This window comes from Syngnathus floridae, chromosome 2, assembly GCF_059516105.1.
Source record: "Syngnathus floridae isolate MCC-2025c chromosome 2, RoL_Sflo_1.0, whole genome shotgun sequence".
Lineage (NCBI taxonomy): Eukaryota > Metazoa > Chordata > Actinopteri > Syngnathiformes > Syngnathidae > Syngnathus > Syngnathus floridae.
This window is the reverse complement of record NC_142414.1, coordinates 22487321-22512228: the sequence shown is the minus strand read 5'-3', so window position 1 is coordinate 22512228 and position 24908 is coordinate 22487321. Positions and strand designations below refer to the sequence as shown.

The following is a 24908-nucleotide window of genomic DNA, read 5'->3' as shown; positions in this document are numbered from 1 at the left end:
ATGGTACAATCTCAGTAGCGTGAGCGACAATGCATTTTAATGTTGGACTGACTTGACCACTTTTCTTGTTTATTTGAGCTGCGTAAAAACTGGGATTTTAAATTCATTCACACAGATCATCACATTTTAAGGCTTATTTAGACTGAATTGAGCTTTATTGGCCAAATATTTAGCAACAAGACTGTGGCAAAGCATAACCAGAGGCCACTTATTTATCTTTTTTATTTTAATCAAACACATAAAGCGAAAAACATTTCATATCTTTGTCAAAGTAAAAATTTTAACTGAAAGTAAACCTCCTGGGGTTATTGTAGGAAATCTGCTCTTTTGGTCTTGCTGTCATGTTAAAGGCCATCGATGTTAAAGTTAATTGTTTTAACTTTAGAATTCTGCCTTTGTCTTTTTGTGAAAGTAACTCAAAAGTAACATGGAAGTACACATTACAATTGAGAGACAGAATCTAACGAAACTAATTTCTTTAGAATGGCAATAACCTGTAATATATACAGTGCACCCATTTAAATTCTAGCAGTAGCCTGCCTATAACTGAAAATAATAATGCAAGTGTAGACGCAGACTCATGGTACTGGTAGCTAAGCACCAGCCTCCACTCGACCATTCTAGATGTTTTTATTTCCATCCATCCATGAAGCTTAAATTCTTTTTGTAATCATCTCTATTAATTTCTTCTTTCCACTCAACCTCTCCCAAAAACCACTGCTACTGTTTGTCTGATGCTGAGCCATTTTTTATTTACTTATTTTTTTGCATCTGTACCTCAGATCCATTTCGTTTTCACATCTTGTGCCAACCTGCTCCTCAGATGACTCTGAGGCATCACACACTGTGCGCTGCAGCTGTAAGGAGTCTTTTTTTAGGGCTGGTTTTCTAATCTATGCACACAGCATCAGACAGGTACTCGAGGATGATGCATAATGAATAAAAAGAAATAAATGATGAAAAAGTTGTTGGCAACTGGACAGGTGTGCCAAGTAAGTTCTGTTTGATACATACTGCTCTCCTTTTTCTTCCTTTCTGTTACTTCTGCATTGCACGTACAAACAACAGCAACTCCTGTGGATCAGTGGCAAACAATATCCAATTGTTCAATCTATAACAGATGATAAATGTTGAAATTTCTCTCACAGTGGTACAGTTGAAAATAGTTGATCATATTCTTTGAGTCAATGTGGCCACATTTTCCAACCAATGTTTAACATTAAATAAGAATACTTGTAAAATTTTGAAATGGAATACGAAAATAAAACAAAAGGGATTTATGTAAATTTATTCAGAGGTAAAAAAAAAAAATTGGCTTACCATTAGCCCAAGGGTGTACCCTGAGAAGGGATAGACTTCAGTTGACCTGCAACCCCAATGAAGACAAACTGGAATGAAACTTGCTAAATATGTTTAAGAGTTGATGGTTCTTTAATTAACTGAGTTCTTTACATGGTATTGCAACCGCACTCTTGTTGGTGCCACTTGCAGTGGAATGCTCGACAAACTTAGATCAATCTCATTTCCTGTACATTTTCATTGAACAGGTGCCTGTGTGTTTTTATACAACATGTCATTAATTGCAGACTAATTGCTGGCTTAAATGCCTCTTAAATACATGGACTGACGTGTGTAAATTTTGTTATTTTTATGACAAAAATAGTAGATATTAATGGACAATGTATGGAACATCTATTGGCATAAAAATGTTGTGCATACGGGGGTACGTGTGTCATCTGCATATGGCTACGGCACTCTGTTCCAGGACATTTTGACGAAGGAGGAATGAAGAACTTGATGGTTTTATGGTTTGAGGTTGGTGTCTCAGCCTCTAGTCAGGAATGCAACTTGTACTAATTTGTCATCGATGCTGCTGAAAGTGCAATCATTAACCTTGACAGAGTAAAAACATTGTGACGCTGTCGTGGCTTGAAGGACGCCACCAAAGTCCCATTTGCTCACCTTGCAGATGTTAGTTGATGGCTGGGGTTGTTGCGAGTAACATGTGGTTGGATGAACTGCTTGAAAGATGACAACATTGTGCTCATCGCTCACACCACAGGCTTATATGTGCCGCTGACGCCTTTCTGGAGAAGCATATTTTCCAACTTGAATGCTGTCATTTTGGTAAAGACCTGGAAAATGATGCTGGCAATGTAAGGGAATATTGCAGTGAGGTTGCTGACAGCCAAATGAAATGTTGAAAAATGAAAGCGACTGTGTTTTGGGTGTCATGTTGTCAGGCGACTGAAAATAGTACAATGTGATGCACCATGGAGATGGATCATTCTTCCTTAAGTGTGTAGAATATGATTGTTTTGCTTCCCTTGTGTGTCAGATTACAGTAAATAATCAAACAATAAACAGCACTAAATGTGTATACTCGGCTTTAGAGGAAGACATTCTTCTTCTTCATCCGTGAAGACATTCAAACTCAGTAGAGGTAAACACATTATAACCAGACAGCTGTATAAATGCCATCATACAAACATTTGCCAAAATTGGCCTCAATTTTCCAATACTTTTGAATACTGCAAAAAAATGAACTATAAAGACAGATAAAACATAAAGAAATAAATAATTAAAATGCAAAGCCATTTTCCCCAAAAATTTTAGAGCAGTGGCTTAGAAGCCAAGAAAAAAATACATTGTATGAGGTACAAGGATGCCAACTGAATTTTATTTTCCCTTTGAGTCATCGTGGCACCAATGGAACTGTCCACCACAGAGAACCATAATAACACCATACAGTCGATTTATTATCCTCCATGAACCAGGAAGTAGTCTAATAACTAAAAAACAGATGGGCAAACTCAACTTTACCTGTTTACTTTATTTAGTAATTGTTTTGTATTCATCATAACAGTTTCCCTGTGTCTTTGGAAATTATATACATACACTAGTTGAAGTGTATCCAATTTTTTTGTGTTGGCAGACAGTGATCATCTGAAAGCTATTAATGAGACACATTTGGAATGTGTGCTAAAAGGACATCCTGCACTGGCTTCTATGATGCACCTCCTTCCAGAGAATGTCCTCGTGTCAAGCAATGAGAACATTCCTGGACTTGCACCTTCTCCAAGAGGTAAATTATCCTCCTTAGAGGCTATAATGTTTGGCCCATTTCACGTGGAGGTCCTCATTCTTCCTGAGTTTATTTTTAATTAACTGTCTGGTATGCAATCAAAAGAACCACAAAATTAAATCATGAGGAAATTCTAAAACCCAGTCATGTGACACGAAAACTTAGAAACTGCCCTTGAACTAATAACAGAATGGCAAACAACACAGAGTGTGTGAGGAAATGTTTTTGGGGTTGGGCACAGGAAAACTCAAATATTTGCCATAATTATAGAGTAACTCGCGCTATTTTTTGTAAAATGTATTGAGGAAAAAGAACAGAGTAATTTTAGTTTTTGATGTTTAATAAACTCCAATTAAATCACATGAGTTACAGGCTCAAAATAAACTTCAGGAGCTACTGTTGTGAACATTTCTGACAGTTTAAACCTCTGTCCTCTTTAGGAACTTTTTTCAATCAGAACTTGAAATGTCAAAAGTGCTCTGGGAGTGAGTTACTCAGAGGGAATGCAATGAAGTATGGCAGTACTGAGCTGCAATCATTGGGAGTTTGTGGAAGGTCTGGTAACAGACTAATCCTCGTTATGTTCTGGCTCTGCGAGCAGGGGAGACCTAAGCTGCGTTTTAAGACCCCTCCGGCTTGATATTCACACTGCATTCAAAATGCGCGCTCTCAAGACAAAAACGGCAATCAAATGCTCCTCGGTTATATTTAGTATTCCTGAAGAGATCAAAATCACAGGCTTGATGTGTTGTGTCTGAGAGGTGCGATTGTGTACAGTTTTGCTTTAGCCATATGAAAACCATCACTAATTTTTGTCTTTGTTTTGGAGTCACACGCAGCACTGCAGTGGAGCAGTCATTCAGAAGATTTTTTTTATCACAGCGTCATGAATCCCCCAACCCTGAATTCCCCCCAATTTTTTTTTTTTCTTTCTACGAGTAAATACTCATGAGATGACATTGCGCATCCAAGGATTGTTATAATTGTGGCTTGGGTCAACTAAAAGCAGAAAGACCAACCATTATTCTGTAATAAATATGTGATTTAAATTGTGCCTTTTGTGAAGAGCAAAATTATGGCCGCAGGAAAAGTGAAGAGCAAAATCCAGTCTCCCTGCCTGTTTATTACTGAATTTGTGTTATATCAATTCAATTAGACACAAGTTCACTAAAGTTTAAGTAACTACCAATTCATTCTCTTACTGGTTGCAAATCTTGCGATTGTACCCTACCTTGTTAAAAAAAAAAAAAAGTTGCTAAGTTTGATGACACTTTGGTTTCATGCGAATCACTGGCCACAGAAAAACACTTTGTATATTAGACCTGATCTTTCTTTCAGTTCTCATCTAAAAAAATGTATGATTGTCTTGTTTTTGATGGTTGTTCATACTTTTGTCAATTCCCCCCTGATCTTTCTTTCAGTTCTCATCTAAAAAAATGTATGATTGTCTTTTCTTTGATGGTTGTTCGTACTTTTGTCAATTCCCCGGTTGTCTCTGCATGATCACAATCTATATTGCAGTGTTAACTTACCGATGAATCCACTTGCTTTAGCAATATGTCAACCTGAGCCAAAGTGTTAAAGGTTATCAGACGTAAAAGCAGCTTTTCTCCTGACTTCAGAGAATACGAACAAGTAACGTGTCAACTTTTTAAAGGTTAAAACCGTGTGGAGAATTTTATTAAATTATCTCTGGGATCCATGCTAAGTAAAGCTGCAAGTTTTTCTGGAAGCAAACATAAAGCAAATGTTCTGCTTAGTTTCTTAAATAGTGCTCACATTTAAGTTGTACTGGCATGACTGTAACATGGAATCATGTATTTTCTGATCTTATTCCCTGCTTTCGGAGAGTACAAATCGGGCTTTGCCAGAATAGGTTTTCTAGGAATAAATGAGTCATAATTCACATAAAATATTCTTCCCTTTTGTAACTTCCAGTTTATTTTGTAACATTGTTTTTGAACTGCAATCCAACATAGCAGAGTTTGATTTCAGTGAAGAGGGCAAGTGCCCGGAGCGAAGCTGGAATGCTCTTGGAAGCAAAGAAGGAAATCCCAGAGATGCAAATGGCATAAACATACTTTGATGCTAGGTTTTTCGCTGTCAACAGGGGATGCGCTCTTGAAACCTATGTTGCTCAAGATGCTACCCTTCACCTTGAGCAGATTGACAATCAGCCTCCAGCCATCCCTCGAGGCCTTCGAGAGTCAGCTGCTGCAGCTCATCAATGCCGACTGCCAGAACACGGTAAAGCCTTTACGCCATGACATGCTTGGCCTTTATCCACCTTTCACATGCCACTCTGGTGTTAACTGGAACAAATCACCTATTAAATGATCATTTTATTGTTTGCGCACTCAACAGGAGAGGTCATTGAGAGCCAAAATTATGAGAGCTCCATCAATGTAGCATTTTGCAAACAAATTTAATAAAGTCCTACATAGGCAGTACATATTCCAAAAAGCTGAATGAGATTTTCTATTTTAAATTGCGACCAAATGCACCAATACCAACAAAATTGACCCTGACCCTTCACTCACATTTGTTCAAATGAGGGTACCAATTTACAAATGAGTCTATATATATGAATTTAGTTAAAGAATTTTCGAAGGTTTACGTGTCATAATTTTTTTAATGTTTGTTCCAAATGAAATTTGATTTGAATGAGTTCAACATTATTTCACCAACAATCAGCAAACATTCTTGCACATGCATATTTGAAATGTGCTTTTATGATACTCATGCACGTACACTGATACCATTTAAGGGTTTCGAGGCACATTTGTCAAATTAAACATAACCGTGATAGCCTTGACACACCTCTACAAGGATTATTTCCTACGTCCTGGCATTTTTCTTTATCTCAGTCTTTATTTATACAATCTGCAAACACAATTCTCTTTTTTTTCTCGATAGCTGCCATTGCACATTACCTCCCAATGAAATGTGACTTACAGTAATGTATTCTCTCCTTGTTGGGCTCCAAAGAAACAAGATGGTTTATCATATTTGACATGTGCAAAAGTAGCCTTGCTATTCTTGTACGACTGCAGAATCAAGTATATATACATAATGTTATTTTGCATTCAAATGTATATTTTGGTTATCATTATTCTCCCTCTCTTCTTTGTATCAAGCTTATTAGCAGTGCCGTCACGTGAAAATAGGAAATAATAGAAATAGGAAAAAAGGGGAGGTTGCGGAGAGAAAACTGCTGACATAATAGTGAAGCCATGACATTACTAACCTTTCCATTTTAAGCTTGCAAAGGCCCAACAGATTGTGTTAAGCAGAGCTCCAATTAAAGCAGACGATTCTTCACTGGGCATGGACATAAAATGGCGCAATCAGCCACAAAACTATCAGACCAGTTTCCGGATTCACCTCCTATATGTTTTGTCTATTCTAAAGTTAATAAAAAATAAACACCTATTAAGGGATCAAGTATTTCCATAGACAGAGTGGGAGGATATATTTTCTTAAACTGCATTTGCCTCGTCTGCCGATGTACTACGGCTACATCAAAGAAAGGAAATATGGAGCAACATTTTCTGGGCTTTGATAAAAGTCCAAATACCACTCCGCCAGGACTGATGAAGTTTTGAGGTGTGTTTGCTGCTCGCTATCAGCAGCGACTGTGCATCCCTGTGATGATTCCAGTCAGGGCAAGTCATCACAGTAATAGTTTTGTAGGTAGATGATGGTAAGGTTGTAAGTTGCGCACTTATTAAAAAAGTGCGCGTTAACAATTTTTTTATATTTCTGTAATGTAACGTTTGCGATAAAAAAGGGCCTACTGAGTAGACAATCTCTATCAGATTTTCACCTGTATCGATTAGGTGGGTCTGGAACATATCGTTGCGCTAAATGCATATGGATGGTGGCAGAGTATTGAATTTCCCTACCCATTATATTAATGTAGGATTTTGCTTCACTAAAACCCCTTGTTGAGAGTAGACTTTATTTCTTTTGCAGTACTGAAGTGCAAAGAAAAACCTAAACAGTCATTCACGTGAAGGACCTGAGGTGTTTCCCACGTCATTGTCCACAGTAGCGGTTTGAAAACCAGAGCGTAATTTTGTCAAATTACAAATGTCATACCCTAAGGCGTGTTTGACTTTAGAGGTTTTGCTAATTATAATTGTTAACCCACCTCTTTGTGGGTTAGGAATTACTGCTTTCATATGTTATACAGTCAGTCAAAAGATGACACACATTTTCACTGTGTGGCAACACTGATGCGAATAAGCTTCTCATTTTGGCGATCATGTTTTTTTGTCCTCCATTGTATACCACGTGCATTAAAGGACATCACAAGCATTGTGCCCTGCGCAGATTATTCATACTTTTTCATTTTTATCGGAGCACTGTGACGACATTCTTGCATCTTTGAGAGGTGTTAATACAAGCAGAAGTCACGTCGATCGCAGCTTTTAATTAAATTGCGTATGAGTGTGCATGTGTGAGGGCCAAATACATGCGGATAGAGAGAGAAAAAGTCTGTGACCTTTTGAAGTGTGACTCCCACTGGATTGTCATCAAGCTGGCTTGTGATGCTGTCGCCTTACCCGCCAACTCACTTTTTTTAGTTGTGTCAGTGAATGCGTGCAAATGCTTTTGACTTGATGTCAGTGTGTAAAAATTTGGTGCAAAAAAAAGCAGGAATAGGGTGGCGGGTACATGTACAGTCCTTCCTGCTAGTCTGGCATACAGGCCTGGACCTCACATAATCTCCCCATAAGTATGTCTATTTTTAGTGGAGAAACTATCACACTGGCTTCTTATTACACTTATCTTTGCTAGCACATATTGTATACAGAAGCCTGTGTCCTAGATTTTGTACATTTCATGACATCTGCATCTACTCTATGAATTTGTAATGCCTTTTAATGAGCACATGGCTAATTTGTGCCATGCTCTTGAACTTCTGCAAACATTCACTGACCTCTTTTTTTAAGAAACTAACATTAACATTCATCTGCTCTACACCCTGAGCATGTTTGACCTCTCATGGCAGAGGTGGAATCATCACCTTAAACATCCCATAGCAATGGTTCACCCACGTCTCAACTAAAATCTGTTACTCTTGATGAAAAGGCTTGCGATTGTGTCAGAAATTAAGTAACATCTTGGCTCATGATCAAACGAAGAGCGAGAACAGACGATAACGAAGAGGGGAGTGAGGAGCACACAGGGACTGGTGCCTTGCCGGAGGCAGAACAAAACGCCCAAGGCTGATTTAATGAATGGAGAAAGACTGCCAACAAAGCTCCAGGAACTCTTCATTTGTCCTAAAATAGGAAAAACTCCCTCAAAGTAGGACTGCCCCTGCAGACGTGCACCTTCTATAAAATGGAAAATGGAGGTAGAAAACGCCCAGAAATGAGAGGCAGTTTCATTATGTCTGGCTCAGAATAAAAGGCAGAGTGCCACTTTGTAATAGCAAGGCATGTTACTTCGTAACTGACACGGCGGAAAGAAGTTTTTCGGTACAACCAGCTACTCTATATGACACATCTTGATAGCGCAGAGCAGGGTTTTTTCAAAGTGCAGGACCATGAGGTTCCTCTTAAAAACGTAAAATGCGTTGACTCACTGGAGTCTTGCTGTCTTTCTTAGCTCATAAAGTGCCTCTGCTTTCCAAACAAATTGTGCATCATATTTTAGCAACAGCAGTATTTTGACTCTACTAAGATAATTATAGATATATGTATTTTAACAATAGTTGAAAAACACCATTTCAAGCCTTGGTGAAATGTGAAAATCTCCTAAAGCTACTTTTGCACTATGCTGCCAGTGACCATGGCAGCTTTGTTTCAGGTCACTGTGGGGGGGTCATGAGTAAAGTTGTCCTGACCCGATCACGTGATCAAAAATTGGGACTGATCGCGTTATTTTCATCTTCATAATCCTGCAGTACAAAGAAAATTGTGAAAACTGATGTCTCACTGTTTTTATCAGTCAATCAATTAATCTTTAAATTGTCCATCTCAAAATGTTAGCACACAGTCTTAATAACTGCTGATAAAATATTGCCCTCTAGGGTCTCAAACTTTTGTGACAAATCCGATGTTACGCTTTTAGATAACATAATTGCTCTATTTTTGCTGTTGGACCCTCAAACGCATTCCATGAGGAACACCATTTTTTCCCCATAACATCTGCAAAAAAGTAACAATAAAAAGACTTGTATGGCAACAGTTTTAGTAGATAATATTAAACATAACATGCCTGCACGTCATGAAATGTGTTAGAAAGAAAATACTTGAAAATGCAGTGTCCGATTCTGATTCTTGGAAGTGTTTCAGCAATTGGGCAAAAGCGATTTACTCAAACCGCTGTGGCAGTTGAAATGTGTTAAGGAGTAGGGAGGTGGGAGGACGAGAGCAGAATGCTAATGATGCTGCCTCTGTTTCTCGCAATGGATGACTCACGCTCAACATGGGGGCGCAAACATCCACAGTGTGGGTAGCAACACATACGTATGTGCATGTACACGAGCACGCAGGCCGCCAGTCACTTTCCCAAATGATTGAGTTCCACTTCTGTGTTGGATAAAAGTCAGGGCTTCACAATGAAGTAGATTATTTTAACGTTTTGACTGAGCAGTACATAATATAGAATGTGTGCTGTTTGTGGGTACTTTGTAGATGCTGGATATGTACAGGTGAGTACAGCATGTTAAGTACTTTGTGTATATAAATTGCACGCCTTGTATTGGTCATTATATTTCAGCTGTGCTGTCAACTGATTCCAGTTGGTAAAAGGTTTCAAAAAAAGTACACAAAAAGTCAGAGAGACTTCTCCACTCTTATCATTTGGGCCAGTGTTTCCTCTAAAATGCACGCAGGCAAAATTTCACGTGGATTCTATATGGGGCTTTTTTACAGTGATATTAATGTTGGTGTACACTACCCTCTGCAGAGGGCTTTAACTCTTGAATAGCCTTCAGTTCTCTTTGCTGGAATAACAATCAGCATAATCAAAAATGAAAGCATGGCCTAAAATGCACTCCCACATTAGGAAATTGGTAAAAGAACGGATAACAAAATGCGCCTCAGCAAATGGATCAAATGTACCTAATTGGAGATAATTTTGACGAGTGGTAATTTGGATAATCATGAAGAAGAGGGAATATAATATTGCGAGCTAGATAAAGACAAGATTATCCGATGACTCACCTCTTCTTTTATACATGGGTAAGGCAGTCTATTGATTTCAGCTCTAGTTGAACAGGCAATGTGTTCTCAAATTACTTTTTTCCCCCTCGATTTTCTACAGCGTGTCAAGTAAAAGCACCAACACCTTTTTTGGGTAGCCATAGCTCATGGGCAGATATCTGTGATGATTGCAAGAGTCACAAATGTTTCATAGGATTCTGTGCTTTGAAAAACCGTCCCTGGGTTACTCTTCTGCGATGTAGGGATACAACATTGCTCTAAGTCCTCAAGGCCACATCGATATCATGTCAGGCAGAGCTGTTTTTGATACAGGCAAGCAGCCATGTGCATAGTTGTCATATCTGCTTTTTTCTCTATCAATACAGTATTTCTCTCTTCTTCTCACAACAATTCTATGGTTTTGCGGAATTTAAATTCCCTTCATGACGTCCACACAAGAATGACTTTTCTAATTAAACACAAATATCCCCCCACAAATGTCTGTAATTCCCTTGTTTTCTTGTTAAGCAAACAAACCGCCCCATTAAGACTACGAATGTGTACTGTTCAGCTTCCCTTTTTCTTTTCCTTTTAATGATACTAACATCATTTAGTCACCTCAGCCCCAAACGACTTTTTTCAGTTGTTCCGCCTCGATTGTCAAGTGCTCAGCCCGAACGCAAAAGGGACCGGATTGATTGGGTCCACAGCTACTGACAGGAGTCTGTGCATTGATATCACCAAAGAAGGAGACGAAAAACTTGTGTGTGTGTGTGTGTGTGTGTGTGTGTGTGTGTGTGAAGGGGGGGGCATTAAGACAGACGCATCCGCATGCCACCTGTGTGTTCATCACTCTGAAAAGCTGCGCTTATTTGACGCTTGAAATAGAGTACAATTTAACTTGAGGGGCTGTGAGTCCATTTCATTGTTCCCTTTAAGCTTCTTAGCTGTAAAATATTCATATTGCAGGCAAGGGAGGAAAAATTCTGTAACGGTTGAAGCCAGAGTGCGTCAGGAGAGAGAAGAGAAACAGATGAAGTGTGGAAGAAAAGTGGTGAAATAAATTGGGAGCTAAAAAGGATGGGGATTGGAAGGAGCAAAACGGGGAGTATAAAATGGAACACGAGTGTTTTAATTGATGTTTTCCTATAAACAGCTTTGAGTATTGCTGTCGTATGAAAACTCCATTGCAGTTCTGTTACATGAGTGAGGAACAGCATTTCCTCTTATCTTCCCTCCCATAGACTAGGAAGTCACTATCCTAATTATAATCCAGATGTCACACTTGTATGCCCATCAAATGCAGCCCTAGAAAAAAAGATGTTTCAAGTTCTTGTTCATTTTAATGTCAGGTGCCACTAAAGGATTATCAAATGACTAACTGACACAAAAGAAAACATGCAATGCCTTAAAGAAAACTTTTTGGCAGTACAAAGCTAAGCTAAGAGTTTAAGTGAATTTGGTCGTTATCAAAAAAACGTTGGGAAAATATCTCAATAGGCTCTGAAGCCAACTCACATGAGCTGTTTTTTTACATTGTTCTATTGGACCAAACACATGTACCTTTAAACTGAAGAAACATGGGTGGTTTCTTAATTTTTTTCCATGACTGTATGCCAAGCTTCTTCTAAATTGCATTTTTGGGGGAGCGATATATGCCTATTTATAAGTATCTTAAAGGTCCTAGGCCATCAAAATGAATTTTGTTCTATTGTTTTATGCATAATATAGTTAAATTAATATGACATGATTTAAGTTGAAATTCTATGTGAGTTTGCAGTTGCATACTCTAGTGTTTAGAAAACCTGCAAAATGAGCAGATTTGAATTCAGTGTCTTAGTAATATACAGTGCCCTCCATTATTATTGGCACCCCTGATTAAGATGTGTTAAAGCCTTAAAATAAATTCTATTTTATTGTAAAAGCACACTCATTCTGAAAATCGCAGACATGGTTGGTTCACCAGACGCAGATTCAAGCTCCACCCTAGCCATCTCAGTTCCCAGACCTCAACCCCATTGAAAATCTGTGGAGTGAGCTCAAGAGGAGGACCCAGGTCACTGGATGATTCAGTGATGAAGCAAAGAGGACTGGTCGAAAGATCCTTCTTTCTGTATTCTCCCATCTTGTGAAACATAATAAAAGAAGATTAGGTGCGGTTTTGTTGGCAAAAGGGGCTTGAACATCAGGGGTGCTAGAAATTATATAAAACATGATTTGATGTAATACACCCATGTCTTGTGGAAATCAAAACCTTGGCAGCAACTGTCGACCTCAGAGGAGTCAAGGAATAAAGTGCTTTAAATTATTTTTGGAAAAACTCCTAAGCATTTCAGAACCAGGATTGTGATGTGTTGAGTTGCATTTTTTTTCATCTGTGTAGTAAAGTTCTGCCAAGGGAGTCCGTAAGTTGTTTGTCTACCATTGTTTACCTCAGTTGATTAGTGGCCCAGTCCGAGAGTATGTTCAATTGAGCTATTTTTGTTTTGATATATATGCTATAGTCTCCTGTCAGTGATCATTATAGCTCTGGCACTTGGCAAAGGTGAAAAACATTAATTGGAGAGAGCCTACCCTATGCGATCCAGCTGGAAGACAGTTACATAACACCCACAACGCCAAATGAGAGCTGCCATGCTTTAAACAGCCCATATGTACCATGGTGAGTCACCGCATCATATAACAAAATGAAACGACAACTTTGACAAAAGGCACCGCAGTGGCCCTGTAGACAAGGCCTGCTGGGTATTCATTATGAAACCTTGGCATATCCATTTTGATTGCCTGACTCTCTCTCACTGCCACAGAACTTGCAATAAGAGGTGTTAATGGAAGAAGTTAAATGAAAGCATCAGTCGCAGTTATGACAAGAGGACCAAATCCAGTGTCCCCAAATAACTGAATAATTTTGTACGCTCAACCGTTGCTCAGTAAGATGATGAGCAGCGCTAACAAGACAAGGGTAGTTAGTCGTAAATAGAAGGAGGAATAATGGAAACTGTCAAAGCAGAGTTGTAAATTTCAAGAAAACAAGACATGTTTTATCTAGTTTGTAGAGTAACAAGGCAAATAGGACCTTGCTGTTGCTTCTTGGAAGAGACACAGAGGACAGAGGGGCGGATTTGAAATGCTAATTTGATTGCAAAGATGTGGGTGGATGTGGAGAAGTCTAGCGCAGCAAGAGGGACCGGAAGAGCTAATGGCAAGAAAAGAAGGATGCAGGTAGAGGATGGGAGTAGAAGATGTGTCGGCATTGAAGTGCAGAGAAGTCAAAGGTGAGGGGAGCTGAGTATTCTGGGTTGAAAGGTGACAGTCAGTCTGTATAAATTTGTTTGGGAACAGGATAGAGATATAGTCACGGTCTCTACCTGCATCTGTCCACATGATATTTTACTTTTTAAGCATCTTGCTCGAAAAACATCTTGCTGGAATTCACCCTTTTTGCTGTACATAGACGCACAATTTTATTCCTTGCTTTGTGAGGTCTAGCTCAAATCGTGTTAGACAACACATCCAACTTTTTTAGGATTTCCTACAACTGTGCTTTCCAAAGTCTGTGACTTCATGCACTAATCAATGTTTTGTGTTTTGTTTGCATTTATTCAATTCTCATCTCAAAAATGATATGCCAAACATGACTGATCAGACCTCAAAGTTTGGATGTTAAGTAACTTAGTTTTACACTTGTCCGTTTTAAACATTTATTCTTGTAATGGTCAATGGAGCGCAGAAACCTATCCCAGCAGACGCTGGGTGAGCAAAAATACCAATAATGTTAATAAAACATTTATGACAGCTACTCGCTGACCTTGGCAATTATTATTTCTAGTTTCATCATTTCCTGGAGGAGGTCGCCAGCACCCCGCAGCAAATTGTGTTTGACATTCGAAGATCAACTTTAAATTGCACCGAAATCATGTCGCACGTTGACGTACAGGATGTTTTTGCAGTGATGCCAATATGGTTAGAAATCAGTCCTCTGCATGAACATCTTCATAGGAGAAGTAGTCGAGGAGATGATGCTTTTCTTCAACTATGTTAGTTACTGTCTACTTTGCCTCTTTATTTTTCAGCAACAGTCGAGCCAAGAGAGCTCACTCAAGACGGTTGTCATCCAGGAAAGAAGGCTTCATGTTGGGGTTCACAACGGCTGGTGTTTCATTGATACACCTCAAATAATGGTGCTGGAGCCCTTATGCTCAGGGGTCAAAGGACGAGTGGACAGCGTCTCCAAACATAATACCCAGACCAAGGACAGGTGAGAAAGACTTTTACATGACATAACAACAGGTGTCATATCTTTGTCAGTGAAATTGTTGGGCAAGAATGTTTAAGAGGATTCCCCTCTGTGCCTTTTTTAAATTTTCTGTGTTGTTGAAGGCCTCATAGCTGAGGCAAATACAAAGAGCTATTAATGCGTTAGAAAGTGTGCCCACACCTTTCGCTGGTATCATGGATTTCCTAAAGACGAAAGGTTGTTTGCTGTCAACACTCATGAAAACATGCTTACATGCTGATGTAATGCAGCAATAGGCCAACTAAATGAAGAAGAGGTCTCTATCTACTGGCGGCGATGAGTGCAAGCCCACAGACTAATGCTTTTATCTTGATTTGCTTGGACAGCAGGCAATAGTGTAAATTTGCACACTTTGTCGACCTGAATGCCTTTTCTTTTTTTCCAAAAATCAGTTTTTGTATATATACTATATTTTTTGAACGGTTAATTATTATCCGATTCTCAGATTTTTTTAATTGAGTCCCATTGCGAGTCTTCACGTAATAGTTATGTAGCTGCAATATTATGTGAATGAGACAGTATTGTCGTAATCAAAGTATGTTTGTAATCATAATGATGATACTTATTACTGGTAATCTTCTGATTCCACATATCAGAGAATGAGAAACCAATAGAAATAATAATAATAATAATAATAATAATAGTAATAATAATAGTAATAGTGTAGATAATAGCACGTCATCTAAATAATCTTTAGCACATCCACCTCACAGTTCAGAGGGTGCGGGTTCGATTCCACAACCGGCCTTCCCTGTGTGGAGTTTGCATGTTCTCCCTGTGCCCGCATTTTTTCCGGGTCCTCCGGTTTCCTCCCACATCCCAAAAAATATGCTTGGTAGGCCAATTGATCACTCCAAATTGCCCCGAGGTGTGAGTGCGAGCATGGATGGTTGTTTGTCTCTATGTGCCCCGCGATTGGCCGGCAACCATTTCAGGTTGTCCCCCGCCTACTGCTCGATGACGGCTGGGATAGGCTCCAGCACGCCAGCGACCCCTGTGGGGTCATGTGGTACAGATAATGGATAAATGGATGGATAATAATAATAATAATGAAAGATAGGATGATATTCTGGGGTTTATGTAGTAAAAAAGGTAAATGTTGCTTGACGCAACCTCACTGTTCAATCTTGCCTAAGGAGTATGCAAACTGTAAATAGCAAATATGAGGAGTGCTGTTCCGCATCTTACGCAGTATACCACTTCATTCCCGAGGTATACTGAGCAAACAAGTGTTAAATCTTCAATGCAAAGATTTATGTTTTTAATGACTGGAGCTGTATTAAATGAAGGGACCTGTTGTCGTTTAATTCAATGGTTGTGCAGCATCACTTGTTTGGCTGGCACACCTTCATTTCATGCCTGTGTGTGTGTGTGTGTGTGTGCGTGTATGTGTGTGTGTGTGTGTGTGTGTGTGTGTGCGTGTGTGTGTGTGTGGTGTGCGGGGGGGAAATATCTTCAGCTCGACAGGATCACTGGCTCCCCAGACGCTCGGCCTTCGCAGCAACTTGGAGATCAGGCTGATCAATCACCAAGCTATAGCAGTTGTCTTTCAGCTGGAGTATGTCTTCTCTGCTCCAATTGTCCGAGAGACAATGGTAAGAGGGATATAAATGCACCGTATTTATGGCACACACTTACAGACAATAAATAAAAAAAATATTAGAACAGAACTTGTCCTCACTTGACAGGTTACATTAGTCATTCGTTTACATATTTATGTGCAATTTGACCAATTTATGCTCTTTTAGTGTATCAATTAAACTGTGTGTTGACAGGTAATAAAATTAGCGGCATAAATTTGAGTTACACTACGTGTTTTTTGCTAACCTCTTTTTTTTTTTTACTACCAGCAAACCAAAATGTTCTGAAGATATACGGAGATAATTAGCAAAATGCCACAATTATGAAGACAAACTGGGCTAACTTGAATCACTTAGGACTTTTTTTTGAATGCCGTTATATGCCAGTGGCACATTTCCTCATGTTGGCAAACTTTTGCTCTGTGAGTAAATTCCAACTGTCAACATCTTCCACTCCAGACGAGTTCAGATGAATAAGTGTTGCAATTTTTGATGGGAGTAAATAAACGTCAGTATCTTCCCGAAAAGGGTAGCGGATGAATATAGCGACTGGATCTAATATATCAACTGGCATTTCAGTTCTTTAACCTTTGCCTTTTCACAGCTCGCTTTTCAGAGAGAAGTCGGTGTTGTAGCTTTTATGAGCAGTCTTAACATTGTGCTCCACATTCCCCTCCTCCAAATACCAATGTTTTGATTTGCAGATGAGGTAAACACAATTCAAAAATGGCCATGAGTCTCTAATACGATGTATCTCAAAAAGCGGAGAGCATTAAAATGAATACTGTAATCTACAGTACATCACAAACAATTGCTTTGTAAATAATGATTGTCTCGGTGAGCAAATGAGATGCAATCATTTGACCTCACCATTGTGACCTTCCAAGGCCTGGACGTTTGAGGGACGTTACAGGTGCTTCATTTAGGTTGTGTGCGGGAGTAGAGTGTTTGTGTTGCTGTATGCATGTGTTGTAATTCTAATCAGCAGTTTGCCTTGGGTGTACTGTGATAAGAGCAAGATAAGCGCTCCCTCCTGGAGATGATGTGAGTGATGCCTGAAATCACACTCAGGTTCACAGTGAGTTTTGACGATAAAGCTTGCACGGTGTCAAAAAAGCGTCACGTGTCACTCAACTACCTTGAGAAGTGCGATGGGACATTCTTCATGTCCCTGTGCTGTGAAAAAGCTGTCACAGATGTGACACAGTTTTTTTCTTTGCTTTAATAGGGACTGAGCTGAGCTCTGCCTTCAGGGCAGGCAACAATACTTCACGCTGCTTGAAACTCTTTTGTTATTTGGCACGGGACTGGCTCTGATTGCCGCTACTACGTCATCAAATACCTATCAAGGCCTTGTTGAAATGTGTTTTTAAGCCTCAGCATTTGACACAATCAATGTTTTGCTGCTGTTTTCTTGCAAAGGTACAACAGACTAGCAATTCACTTAGTGTTTGCATTCCAAGGCCACTCAGTCAATGTTCAAATGACTTCATAATGGTGATGAGTATTGGCTGCTGGCTCTATTATTTTTGAATTGCTTGTGCTGTGTAGCTTTGAATGGAAGTACCAACAAACTAATAAATAAATACGTACAATAGATCTGCCAATGCTGCGGAACAGCGAAAAAACTTCTATAACCACAACAGAATAGCACATACCTTTGTATTTGAAATAAAATAGAATAGGAGAGACTATAATGCCTCTATTGTCACTGCTAAGCAATACATCAAATTGAAAAAAAGATAAATCCTTTGGTTCTTTTGTCAAAAAGCAAGTAATCATTAAAATGGTTGCACGATCCCGGTGAGTGCCAATATTTTGAGCAGAAAAGAGAACGACTTGTGTACGCTGGTCGGAGAGTGATGAGCGTTTTACTTTGTCACAGTAATGGTCAATGTCTAAAAACAGGTTATAGGGCCATGTCACACTATGTGGAAATCCTCGTTCCCTACCAAAACGTTTTGGACACACCATACCTTCTGTGTGGTGGTCCTGAAGCGTCCAAGATGCCAGATCAGCAGTCTTTGGTTATGTCACTACACAGAATACGACACTTCCAACTCATAATCAGCTACAACAGTGACCGTTCGGGATTTTTCTGTCGGCTCCAATGCGTAGCCTGAGCTCGTCACTGTGTGATTTTTGTTGTTTCATTTTCACGATTTTGGCTCATGTTTTTCCTGCTCTTTTTCTCTTTTGTCTTGTTTATGTTTTGTGTCATCTGTTTGTTGTGATTCTTTTTTCTGTATCTGGCCTGCCCTCCCTGGTTTTATCATTCCATGTCAGATGATATGATATGCTCCTTGCACTTGGTGTGAGAATGTGTCACTAAGTGTTTTCCTACTCTTGTGCTTGATGCTGCCTATCAATTACATCACACTGTATGCGGTCTTAGTCAAAAGGTTGGGGCGTATTGCTGTCTGCTTTGCTCTTGATGGCACTCATTAGCTCATCACTAATGGAACCCTGGAAGATAAATGGAGGCAGGAGATACTCCTAGTCTGTTACTTTTTGTCTTTTTGCCAAAACACAATTTGCCATGGGGCAAGGAGATAGCTGCACTCATCCAAAGTTTTGAGACAAGGAATGAGTGACTGCCTCCACTTTGTTGGTTTTGAAGCTAATGGTACACAAGTACATAAAAATAAACTGGATTATTTTTCTCACTGAGAAATAATGGAAATTTATCTAATTTATGGTTCCAATTTCACCTTACACTTTACCATTGTTGATTGTCGTGCAAGTATAAAAGGTGGTGTGGTATACATCTTTTCCAGCGTAAAACAAAAACAAAAGTGTCATGATTTCTCTGAGGAGTAACACTTTCCTTTTTCATTCTTTTGTCTTCATTATAGTTTTCCTTTTGGGCTTCTAATCTATTTTACCCTTGTTAAATGTCATATAAGAAAAAAAAACGTATGGACTGAGAAACGTTTTTTGTTGTTGCTTATTTTGCGTTCAATTTAATGTAAGTTGTTTGACCTCTATTCCAAAGGTCCACTTTGTTTCATTTCTGTCTTTTGTGCTTGAAAGACGAGCAAGCACCAAGTTCCTTCCTCAGAACATAACTGACAACTCTCTCAAACTTGGATGGTGACAGCTTTTGATGCCTGTCAAAATGGGTTCTTCATTTAAGCAAATCATTAATGAATGTGCCTGTCAAGCACATCATATGTTCACCTTCAACCCTGACTGGATTTGAGGCTCAGCAAATTCTGATGACTGTCTAAGAAAGTCCAAGCATTATTATGTGACCTTTCAAACTCCTCTTTATTGTGCCCTTTTGCTTTTACTTTTACTTGCTTCTTCAGACAGAGAATGGGACTAAGAGCAATATCGCTATCATTTGTTTGGTACACAGGCAGCCTTACAACACATTGAAAACAGAATCATCAGTAGGCTGAATACTCGAGCCTCCTTTCACTGAGTGCGCTGAATAGCGAAAAGGTCGTCATCCTCTATTTCAGTCTGGTTTTGATTATAAATGACAAATTCCAAGTCAGACGTTTGGGTGGCAACAGAACATAATTTTAATATAATTGAGTGATTTGTGCAATGAATCACTGTCGGAAAACTGGAGGATGTGTTGCTGCAGACATTTTGCTTCAAGGCAAATGTAAAAAAATCATAGAAGCTAAATGTTTTTTCACTCTGTGCCACGAAATGGCGTTTAAACATGGAAGGAAATTCAAGGAGAGTAAGGAGGAGGGCACTTAAACAATCTCAGAAACTTGTTTGAACCAAAGAAAGAAAAAACAAATGAACAAGTCTAAATACAGCACCTGATGCGTAGAGCTTCTTCCATCTTTTCAAATGTATAAGCCAACTGTAACAACCTATTCTAACCTCCTTAATGACACGTTATTACGTTTTTGTAATGTTGAATTCAACCGTATTGCTACTCATTTCGGCAGCCAGGATGACCTTACTCTATTTCAAGTGTGTAGTCGTAACAGGTCAGTAGTTGTAGCACGATAAGCACCTTTTCAATACAAATGTGACAATTTAAGTTCTGTCCTTCCATTTCCTAAATCACAGGTTGCGGATTGTGGGCAAGTGCAAAAGACAGACTACACTGCAGTATCGGCATTTAATCACATGAGCCATATCGTAACAAACAACATTCACAAGTGTGAGAGCTGAGCTATGTGCACTCGCGTGAGTGAACCAAGTTATTGTCCACCAAAATTCAAATCATTACACCCAGTTTACAACAGACTTAGCATAGGAAACTAATTCCATCAATGAATCTCACCTTAATTAAATGCATAAATTCCTGTAAACGTTCCTTTGCAGCACAAATAGCAGAGATCAATTGGTTTATGGACACATGTGTGGTTGTGGAGATGGATGCAGTGACATGGCCAGTGGCGAAGTTCATTGAAGGTGTTGCCGTATACAGCTTCTCCTCTGGGCCACGTTTTAATTGGCTGGTGACAGTAACATGCTGTGTACATTGCGGCATGGTATTGCCACTTTTCCGAAAAATGTGCGATATGTTCTTGGTTGTGTGTGTAAACACAGTGATCGTGGGGGCCCTGCAGCTCTTAATGATGTTTGCTGAGTGAAAAGCGCCTGCAATAACATGCTCATTAAAGAGCCTAGTTTACTATACGATTACCCCAAATATGGATTGACTCCCATCTTTGTCCTGGGTTTCTTGACCACATAGTATCTCACTGCATCCCCCACAAACATCTCCCAGCGTTGTTGACCTCATATTCAAAGAAACCTGTTATATTTGGTGTCTCTGATGTGAAATGCCATGTAAATGTTAATTAAATGTTAATCAAACAGCTTAAGCACGGTAATGTCATCAGGATTTGGAAGTGTTATATTTAGTTGTTTGCCGCTCATTCCTCGGCGGTCAGTCCTAGCCCAGGGCACTTTTATTTCCCCCTATTGTACATCAAGAGGAAAAGTTGAATTACATGGCAAAGGAGGTTATATATATGCCGGAGAGACAATATTTCGCCTGCCTAATTAAAATGAATGTCAGACTCGCCCCCCCCACCGAGGAGTACATCAATCTCCCCTCATGATAGGCCCGGAGTGAGTCGTACCCTGTCACAATCTGCCAGCAGTGCCATCTTTCTCCAGACGAATGCATTCCCCCAGAAGCTAGACAGACAGTGGCGATAATGTTTGCATATGGAATTGCTGATTTGTGGATGGTCACCGCACACTTAGGTCAGGCTCGCACTCCCGAGGATCTTAAATCCCGACTTGAATGATAACGGCAGTTGTATAAAGTGGCTGGTGGCATTTTGGAGCCATTCGAGGCTTGAACATCTGGCGAAAAATCAATTTCCACTGTTACTTGTTAGTCTGTCAGTCCCTTGTGCAGTTTTAAAGCAAAAGAACATCGTATATGGCTGTTTTCCTCTTGTTTTCCAATTGCCCGACTAACTACTTATTTATTTGCTCGTGAATTTCCCTGCTTTTGTAGCCTACGTTTGTATCAAGTTAAAACTTGTGGAACCTCACTACAGTCTACATGAGTTGTAGTCTTGGCATTTCCTCACCATTGGTGCACATTGTGTAAGCTAAATTACTGACTTACTACGCACCTTTTGCACAATTGCTATGATGAGTCACTTGAATTCGGCATAACACAGTATAAAACTTCCCACAGGCAAAGACGCATGACCAGCAATAAATGCAACAGGCACACCGGTAGAAAAGCAATAACAGGTGACAGAAATGATACACTGCTAAGCACCACCTGAAGAAAACACGGCGTCAAAACTGCGGCGTGCTCCAGCTCCCGCTTGATTGCAGTTACAGACCTTAAATATGTTATCTTATTTTCCGCCTAAGGATACAGCAATGTTGTATGCACTGTGATTGTCTTACTCATATTGCATGTCGTATAGAATTTGGATGGGAGATCTGGACATGATTTCTAAAACCAGGGGTTTTTAAAAATAGAAATGAAAAGCCCTTTGATTCGTATCTGACTTTCTAATTTTCATATATTTTCCTAAAAGATCGCAGTGGTGATTGTAGATGGGGTCATTATCTTCATTCAGTATTTCCATTTCTTTTAATTTTTCAAGATCCCAAACTTCTAATGAAGTGAAAACATTAAACATGCCTTGCAAAAGCATCTCCTTGAAGCCATGATAGAAAGCAAAGTCTAATTTTCCCAGCACAGTATATAGCCTGCCGGGTTCATTTGAGCTACTCATGCAGATGGATGAAAATGTGAATGGTTTAGTGCTCTTAAGTTAATGATCTCAGCACGAGTTGGCTACCCCCCTCCAGGGCTTCTCACTGTGGAGACTAGTAGTAGGAGCCCTGGGCTGGTGCCCGCTGCAGTCTTCTGGGCTGGAATAATGACTTGAAAAACCCAACAGACATGCGGTAATCGTAATAACTGTCAGGCCCAGTCTCCCATCAGTGCTCACATCCTCCTAATTTAGGATTAATTCATGCTGTGCTCTAGGAAACTCTTTGTTTCATCGTGTCTTATCACTTTATCCAACAGAAAGCTGGAGCTATAGTTCTTTTCTGCTTCAAAAGATGCAACTAGCTCCATCCCTAAAGTTTTATATCTAACATTAATAGTGTCACTTTGGAGTTCAGGAACATGTTGTACTTGACCTTGTAGATGACTTTTCCTCCCTCTTCCTCCCATTTTCAGGAATAATGGAATTTCAGCTGTGTTAGACTCAGAATTCACAGTCTGCCACCTTTGGATGGTTTTGCTCCATTTTCCCATTGTCCTTTATGTTCCTCCTTAAGTTTGATGATTTTTTTGAGGGGGCCTGGCTCCAGGTCACAGATCTTAAGTCTTTATTTCCAACACGGCAAGTATTTGAAACATAGATTTTATTTTTCTAAGAATTCTCAAACACTGTGTTTTATATTTGCAAACAAGATTAATGTTTTGCCTGTTGGAGCAATTACATGAGCAGTGCCTGTTATTGTTTTCAGTGTAACTTTGTGAGAAATATTGGTGCTTCCCTGTTTTTGCCATAGGCTGCTATTTTTATTCCGATTCCTCCCCAATTGCATGCACCATTAAAAGTTTCGTCCTTTTCTGCTGAGTAAAATCTTATGACTGTTAAAATAGAATTTATGTATGTATGTACGTATGTATGTATGTATGTATGCATGTAAGTATATGCAGGGTTATTCACATTTACGTGATACAAGATACGTTCCTTGCATCAAAACGTTGAGTTAACGGTTGTGACAGCTGTTTAAACCTAATTTGTTATACCGTAACTCGTTAGCTTATATTCTATTTTTGTAGTGTAGTGAAATTAGAAGTTAATGACTTGACTTACACATAATTGGCTTCCTCTCATCTCTGCTCTAAATTAACAGATGATGATGCACAATACTCAGTGTATTTTACTGCTACGAACGATTGAAAGCTGTCTGCATCTGGTATTGTTAAATGAGACTTTTAGAGTTACTTTGTGGATGTGTCAAACCCTTCAAGCCAACACGTGCGAGCATCAGAGCTGGTTCCTGCAGTAAATTTTTTAAATCATAATGCCATTAAACACCACCTCCACTCGCACAACTTCTCATTGTCATCCTCCAGCTTTTGTGTGTGACTAACCATGGACTGTGTGCGCATGGATTACATGCCTGCATGTGAGTTTAACCCCATTTTGAATGAAACTCTTATCCCTGTTTATTTACTGAAACCACAAGTAAACAGTCCCTGTGAGATTCCTTTAATCCTGTTGTTTCATACCCCAAGCTCTCTGAGGTTTATGCAGTTCATATGTAGATCACATCGTTCCCCAGTACAAAAACCGAGCGTTGAAATGGATAGCGGATTCGTGCCGCTATGAGCTTTTCTTCTCAAAAGGATATTCTTTCTCTTTTCCCCCATTGTCTTTTCCTTTCAATGTGGATACACTGCTTTTGAGAGATCCCGTCAGTTGATTATGAATAAGTTATTCCTTGCTTGATCTCAGTCATGGATGTACATACATGTAATGCATGTTTTAAAGAGATGTAGTTGTGAAAATGTTAAGATTAGCTCACAGCCCCTTTCGGCCTTCATATCATTACTTATTTTCTCTTAGCAAGTGTTGAACATAAAACTGTTTTCTCATTCTGATGATCAGGCGACTGAACATGTGCGATAAGTGTAGGACAGTAAAAGCTCTCTCTCCAACGCTGTAGGCCACATAGAGCTCAGCCAGCATTTCTGCCCCCGAATAACTCCTACACAGTACCATATTCATTGAATAATACAAGGTGAATGATTGCTCGTGTGCTAGACAGTCACGTTGCTCAAGGGTTCTTTTCTGCTATGCTTGACGTATATCACTTAATCGGGCTCCTTAGGATTTTTACCGGTTTCACTGCGTAGTTGAAAACATGCATGTGGAATATTTCATAGTGTGTCATATTAATCCCTAACTAAGTAATTGAACAGCAGAAAGCACTTCTCACCGAGTCATTGCTGTGATCTGCTGCATACTTTCTGCTTCCAATTCAGTGAAAGAGTTGTGCTTTTACTGGTTGAGGGTCAAATTATAGTCTGAAGCGAACAAACTCCCCATAGGAATTGAATATTGATTTGCAATTCACTGCTACTTAATTTGTGTGAAGCGCTAGAGAGTCTCATCATATGTAAACAAACAGAAGAATAACAGCTTAGGAATCATTGTGATGGTTCTCAAGGCTTGACATCAAGAGAATAGCTTCTCAGTAGTTTCCATGGAGACCCTGGAGTATCTACGTAATGGCCTGTATAATACAGTATTGGTGGACTACATTCAACATCCTGCTTTTGTATAGGTCTGTTCAGTTTT

General features: G+C 39.4%; 1 protein-coding gene across 2 annotated transcripts in view; it reads left to right on the top strand.

The window, feature by feature from the left end:
* nphp4 (nephronophthisis 4) overlaps window positions 1–24908 on the top strand; it is a 93251-nt gene that overhangs the window by 17649 nt on the left and 50694 nt on the right. For both annotated transcript variants that reach the window (XM_088370017.1, XM_088370016.1), the window contains exons 5-8: window positions 2936–3085; window positions 5196–5332; window positions 14319–14503; window positions 16002–16137. In XM_088370017.1, the coding sequence (XP_088226143.1) occupies window positions 2936–3085; window positions 5196–5332; window positions 14319–14503; window positions 16002–16137 (608 nt within the window). The remainder of the gene's footprint in view (window positions 1–2935; window positions 3086–5195; window positions 5333–14318; window positions 14504–16001; window positions 16138–24908) is intronic.